Source organism: Gobio gobio (assembly GCF_949357685.1).
Source record: "Gobio gobio genome assembly, chromosome: 22".
Taxonomy (NCBI): domain Eukaryota; kingdom Metazoa; phylum Chordata; class Actinopteri; order Cypriniformes; family Gobionidae; genus Gobio; species Gobio gobio.
Genome location: NC_137118.1, coordinates 45,143,355 through 45,150,854, shown reverse-complemented (window position 1 = coordinate 45,150,854; position 7,500 = coordinate 45,143,355). Strand labels below are relative to the sequence as shown.

General features: G+C 34.2%; 1 protein-coding gene across 7 annotated transcripts in view; it reads left to right on the top strand.

The window, feature by feature from the left end:
• Positions 1 to 7,500, top strand: part of LOC307118638 (3',5'-cyclic-AMP phosphodiesterase 4D-like) — a 444,553-nt gene that overhangs the window by 359,786 nt on the left and 77,267 nt on the right. Inside the window, exon 2 of one of the 7 annotated variants that reach the window (XM_079804335.1) lies at positions 3,711 to 3,821. The exons of the other annotated variants lie outside the window; for them this stretch is intronic. Coding sequence (XP_079660461.1) covers positions 3,775 to 3,821 — 47 coding nt within the window. The 5' untranslated portion in view covers positions 3,711 to 3,774. The remainder of the gene's footprint in view (positions 1 to 3,710; positions 3,822 to 7,500) is intronic. 7 annotated transcript variants of the gene reach the window in all.

The window sequence follows — 7,500 nt, the reverse complement described above, 5'->3', positions numbered from 1 at the left end:
TTTGTTTTTAGTTATAATAATAAAAAATATACTATATTTAATGTAATTAATTGCTATTTTTGCAGCAATATATAAATGAGACTATTTTTCTCATTCTACGCTATTTGGCGTTTGTCAGATGTTTATAATCTTCTCATCAAAGCTGCATTTATCTGATCAAAAATACAGTAAAACAGTGAAATATTATTACAATTTAAAACAGCTGTTTTCCATTTGAACATATTTTAAATGTAATTAATTCCTAGCATGCGTTTGCATTTACTATCGCATAGATCAGTTTAGGATGTGGGAAATCGTGTGATATTCATGTTGAAAGAGGAACTGGCTTTGGCCCAGTATGTTGATAAATTGCCTTGATGCGTTTTTTTTTTTTCTTCAGTTTCCTTCACAAACCTCAAGTGTTACACCAAACGAGTTATTGGTGAAACAGCTTTCCTTTGCATTTACGCACATCTCACATTTAAGAATAGTTCTCATGCATTTACTAGACAGAGATAGAGATGCTTGACTGGAGGAATTGAGAATCACCCTTTTTTTGTTTCAGAGATTGTGATTATCCTACTATTCTGAACTGACATCTAAATAATTTAATTTACTAAAGGTTCTGAGAAAATATTAATGGCTGCGGTCAGTTTAATTAGAATAAATTATATAAAGAAAATGGTTTAAGTGAATGGGTAAATGACTCACTCATGAACACTTGATTCATTACTGGATGAATCAGTGTTTTTGAACAAATCTCTTGAGTGAATGATTCAATGACTCATTCTTGAACACTTGTTTCATTACTGGATGAATCAGTGTTTTTTAACAAATCTCTTGAGTGAATGATTCAATGACTCACTCATGAACACTTGTTTCAATACTGGATGAATCAGTGTTTTTGGACGAATCTCTTGAGTGAATGATTCAATGACTCATTCATGAACACTTGTTTCATTACTGGATGAATCAGTGTTTTTGAACGAATCTCTTGAGTGAATGATTCAATGACTCATTCTTGAACACTTGTTTCATTACTGGATGAATCAGTATTTTTTAACAAATCTCTTGAGTGAATGATTCAATGACTCACTCATGAACACTTGTTTCAATACTGGATGAATCAGTGTTTTTGGACGAATCTCTTGAGTGAATGATTCAATGACTCATTCATGAACACTTGTTTCATTACTGGATGAATCAGTGTTTTTGAACAAATCTCTTGAGTGAATGATTCAATGACTCATTCTTGAACACTTGTTTCATTACTGGATGAATCAGTATTTTTTAACAAATCTCTTGAGTGAATGATTCAATGACTCACTCATGAACACTTGTTTCAATACTGGATGAATCAGTGTTTTTGGACGAATCTCTTGAGTGAATGATGCAATGACTCACTCATAAAGTCTTCACTTGTTTCAATACTGGATGAATCAGTGTTTTTGAACGAATCTCTTGAGTGAATGATTCAATGACTCACTCATAAAGACTTCACTTGTTTCATTACTGGATGAATCAGTGTTTTTGAACAAATCTCTTGAGTGAATGATTCAATGACTCACTCATGAACACTTGTTTCAATACTGGATGAATCAGTGTTTTTGAATGAATCTCTTGAGTGAATGATTCAATGACTCACTCATAAAGACTTCACTTGTTTCATTACTGGATGAATCAGTGTTTTTGAACGAATCTCTTGAGTGAATGATTCAATGACTCACTCATAAAGTCTTCACTTGTTTCATTACTGGATGAATCAGTGTTTTTGAACAAATCTCTTAAGTGAATGATTCAATGACTCACTCATAAAGTCTTCACTTGTTTCATTACTGGATGAATCAGTGTTTTTGAACGAATCTCTTGAGGGAATGATTCAATGACTCACTCATAAAGTCTTCACTTGTTTCATTACTGGATGAATCTGTGTTTTTGAACGAAAATAAATGATATTTAATTTATTTTCATTAACCTGATGTACCAAACTTAAACTGAAATAATTTATTAAAAACTATACACACATTTTTAAAAACTACTACAAACAACTAAATTACTTTCAACTAAAATTAAAATAAAAGCAGAAAATATAAAAATTAAATTGAATCCAAAATATTAATAAAAAACTATAATAGTATATCAGTAATGTCAAAATAACAGTAGTATGGCAAAACATGTTTATATATAGTTATATATATAGATTTGTCTCGTGGTGGCAAGCACCCTAAACAATAGCTGCTGTTAAAACATTTGCGTTTGAAACATCCAAAAGAATACGAGTTGTGCATGAGGGAATCTACAGACAGCAGCCAAAATACAGCAACTTCAGGTGCGGCAAAGGAAGGGCAGTCATCCTGGCATAATGTTGCCTATTCTTAATGAAAATTAAATTAAATTAAAACTGCTGTGGACGTTGTTTATTTCATTAATGTGTTTACTGTGATAATGGACTGAGGATGGGAGTAGGATTCGGATTCGGCAGAATCTTAACCAGTGGATTCGGTATTCAGCCAAACCCCAAAAATCTGGATTCGGTGCATATCTAGTCAAAATTATCAATTTTTCTTTCATTCCAAAAATCATTAGAATATTAAGATCATGTTCCATGAAGATATTTTGTTAATTTCCTACCATAAATATATCCGAAATGTATTATTAGTAGTAATAAGCATTGCTAAGGACTTCATTTGGACAACTTTAAAGGATATTTTCTCAATATTTAGATTTTTAAGCACCCTCAGATTCCAGATTTTCAAATAGTTGTATCTCGGCCAAATATTGCCCTATCCTAACAAGACCATACATCAATGGAACGCTTATTTATTCAGCTTTCATGTGATATATACATCTCAATTAAAAAAAATGACCCTTATGACTGGTTTTGTGGTTTCTAAGTGCTCCTTGGGGGGAAAAGTAAGCGTCAAGCCCTGTATAAACTTTCATCTCAGTTCTTCTTTGATAATATGAATATATATATAACACAGAAATAATGAAACCGTGTGGTTTGCGTGGGTGTTTGAATCACATTGACGATCTTTTAGTGATTAATCATGCAGCTTCACACAGCTCGTTCTGATAAATAACGTCTAATGGAATATATGGCAGCTCAGTAACTATTATTATTATCATGATTATAGTGCTTCTTTTGTCACCCACTAATGAAACGGTGCAGTTTTATGATCTGTGTCTTCTCCACTAGAGGGCGTCCTAATGTTTTTCTTTTTCTGGGTTCTGCTGGGCTTTGCAGCATTAATGCAAGCTTAATGCCGTTAGATAGAGCATGTGTGACTGTCATTGCACACGTACTTCCTCCACCTTGTTGGGTAAATTCATCTGTTGTGAAAGCTCGCCCTGTCTGTCAAAAAGACTCGAGACACGAGTGATGTGTGTCGTCAGAGCATCATGAGACGCTGTGCTAATATTGTGCACACAATTTTCCATCTGCCTTCAGCGCACAATGAGTTCGGTTATTCTGAATCCAGCTCAATGAGATTTTGTGTATGTCTGTAACTCAACTGCTCACTTCCAGGAAATGTGCTGATGTTGTTCTAATGCCAGTGATGTTAACGAATGTGTCCTAACGTAACAAAGTCTTCAGACGCTATCATTAGTGGCCGTAGATATTGTCATCCTCAGGCTTGTGTTGTCTGTCGTTCCCGGGCTGTGATCGCTGCGATCGGCGTCACACCTCTCCTCTAATAATTGCTTTAATTAGAGCGCCTGTCTGCTAGGAATCCGACTGGACTGTAATGCCGGATGGATGTTTAAAGCCAGGAGGGGCTCGTGTGGAAGTGCATGTCGCAGCCTAAATCCTCCGATGTTACACGCGGCTTCATGGATCAGTAAGTCTTTTTATTAGATCAGATACGGTCTGCTGGGCAATATCACTCACACACACTCGCATGTAAGGAAATTCAATTGCATTCCCATATCTAAGAGTGCCAGTAAGAGCATCTCGAGTTCAGCGTTGAGGAAGTTGAAGTGTGCAGTAAAGCACATCATGCAGAATACAGACACACAAACGCTTCAAAATAAAGGCTTGACAGCTTGACGTCATACGTGAACCACAAAAGTGCCACAAAGAACTTTCTCTTCTTTAGAAAACCTTTTTTTTTTTTAAGTCCCAACCATTTTACTGACATTGAAACAGAATATTCAACGAGTCGAGATGTAGTTGGATGATGAAAAGTAGGCGATGCATTGCAGATATTAGCTCAAATGTTTCTAAACAGCACTCAAATACAAAAGTAAGTGTGTGTGCTGCATTCAAATGTAAAGTTTAGTCAACTTGAAATGTGACATAAGTGACCACTTGGATTTTTGAGTTGACTAAACGTAAAATTTCAAGGCAACATGAACACTTTTTTTTTAAGTTGAAACAAATTGGATGCAAGTTATTGCATTTTGATTAAACATTACCAAAACATGTTGGCAACGCTTTACTTAACCCCTAGGAGTCTGAGCTGTTTTGGGGCCTTTAGAAGTTTTGACATGCTCTTACATTTGTGTTTTTTTCAGTTGCTTATAAACACATTAATGGCAAAAAGGACGGATAATTACACTGTATTCAGCACAAACTGGGCTACCATAATATGTGAGCAACATGTGTGTGCATGCTTGTATTTTTGAGAGAAAAATGTTTATGCATGGTTTTTGAGAAAAAAAAAAAAAATAATTTAATTAAGGCCTCAAAGCACACAATAGATATGTGTCCACAAGACTTTTGAATAATGGGTGTTGTTGCCAAGAGTTGTGATGTGAGAATCATTGAGCCTACTCATTCACATAAAACAATACACTGATTTAAAATTTGTAAGACAATTTTTCTTCACAAAGCCAGTATGCGAGGAGGCATGATATCTGATGAATAATGACAAAAGAACACAATAGCCCGCATAATAAGCTGCATAAGGAATGAGCTTCAGGTATGTGACTAAGAGCAGCAGGACAAAGGACATTATATTGTACTTATCTAGTAAATGCATCTTGATTTAAGAATGTTTAAATATTTATACTAGAAACAAGACAAAAATTACTAAGAGCTATTTTTTCTAAATTTATTGTACTATTTTTGTTTCGTTTTTGAAAGTAGTCTCATGCAAAAAAATCAAATAATAAATAATTAAAATTAACATACAATTTATACAAAACGAAATGCACTTTAAAGAAAGCAATTCACTTTCTACAAAACAACGCTCAAAATAATAAAGTAGTTTGAGTAGGGTAAACCTAAATTAAACAAATGAGTTCAATCAATTGAACTTTTATGAGTATTTAGACGTTTCTTTTTCTTTTGAGTTCACTAAAAACTGACACATACTCTGAAGGCCTGTTCACACCAGGACAATCTTCACGCGCGTTTATCGCCGACATTTAACGCCTTGTGACTATACAAAGGGCGCCAATGTGAGTGTGCACACCGACGCGCAAAACAGGCGTAAAAAAGCGTCATTTAAAAAACATGCCTTTGTTTTTTTTTGACGCGCCGCGTTAAAAACCGTCCGACCAATGAGAACGGCACTTTAGTTCATGTGCCTGGAGCTGCTGAAGTTACATTAAAACACCACGAAAAACGCTGGCGATAAGCGTCCCAGTGTGCACAGGCCTTGAATTGTTCCATTGTTTTAAGTTTTATTAACTTGTTTCCTTTAAATGTATCTGATTTCTATTGCTTTGCCATGATACTCAAAATGGAGAGTAAATGCTAAAATTAAGTGTTATATTATGTTTTTGTGTGTAAAAACAGATATTGCTGTACTCATTCAGCAATTATTACGCTTTACTAATGCTACCAAAGCATTGTGTTACCAATTTTACCAAGTAAACATTTACTAAATTAGCTCGTAATAGCTAGCCATGTTTCCACAACTAAAAATATTTAAGTTGAGATTACATGATCATTGTAAGTGAAATTAATTAGCTTAAAAACTATTAAAATGTACGAGAACGAAATAAAAATGGCAGTTCTGCTTACTTAGTTTAATTTTCTTAACTTAAAAAAAATAGAATTTTGAATATGATTTCTTTAGTTTTGCCAACTTATTTGGGTTTCCAGTGTGCCTTGTAAAACACCTTATAATGCATTGTATGATTTTATGAATAATTTTCACCAGTGTGAGTGCCTGTGATCTTCACCTGAGGGCACTCCAACCCGGACTGTCATTCCATCAAAGACTACATTACCCATAATCCCTTGCCCGGACTCATCAGCACTCATTGTTTGCACCTGTGTCTCATTTACCTCATTACCTCAGTCTATATAAACCATGTTCACTCATTGCGAAGTCTTGTTTGTTGTATCTACTGCATTTCTGAGCATTCTCCCTGGTTTCTTGTCTCTTGGTCTTGGATTACTCGCCTGTTCCGTGGATTACCCATTTGCCTGTTTGGACTGCTTGCCTGTATGTGACCTTTTGCCTGTTTTTGACTACGATTGTGGATTACCCTTCAATTAAGCTGCATTTGGATCCTCAACCAGTCTGTCTCAGAGCAGTTACGTTATAGAACTGAGAGACAGGTGTAAACAATGAGTGCTGATGAGTCTGTGCAAAGGATTATGGGTAATGTAGTCTTTGATGGAATGACAGTCCGGGTTGGAGTGCCCTCTGGTGGTGATCACGGGCACTCACACTGGTGAACTGTGACAATAATGCATTATAATTAAGGCTGTCAAAAGATTAATCGCGATTAATCGCATCCAAAACAAAAGTTTTTGTTTACATAATATATGTGTGTGTACTCTGTTAATTATTATTTATATATAAATACACACACATTCATGTATATATTTAAGAAATATTTGCATGTAAATACTGTATATACATTTATATAATCTATAATATATATAAATATAAATGTTTTATATATAAAAATAATATTTTTTTCTTATATATATATATACATGCTTGTGTGTGTATTTCTATATAAATAATAATTAACAGAGTACACACACACATATATTATGTAAACACAAACTTTTATTTTGGATGCGATTAATCTTTTGACAGCCCTAATTATAATACTTTTCAATTAATTGAACACATCTTTAGATGCATTCAAATAAAAGACAAACAACCAAAATCTGCAATTCAAATTATAATGCATTTTAAGTCTGGTTACAATTTTTTATAAAAATATATATTGCTTTATATATAAAAGGGCTTTAAGGAAAGTGTTACTGCCATTTTTTTCCTCCTTCTTTCTCGCACACTCCCGTTTTTATACTGGCTTCTCTCCTCTCACATAGAACACCTTAGCAACACCCTAGCAACCACACAGAGCCCCCTTGCATCATGGGAATTATGTAAAATCCCAGGAATCAGAGCATGGGAGTCTGGGAAGAGTTTGATGAGAAATGCCTCTATAAACTCTTCATATTGAAAGATCAGATTTTTGATCAGTGTTATTTTACTATTACAGTCATATTTGGATATTTTATATGCTTCCATCATTTTTATTCGTTTTTTAAAAACATTTCTATTTAACTTTTTAACTTATTTCAGACATCATTTCTAACGTTCA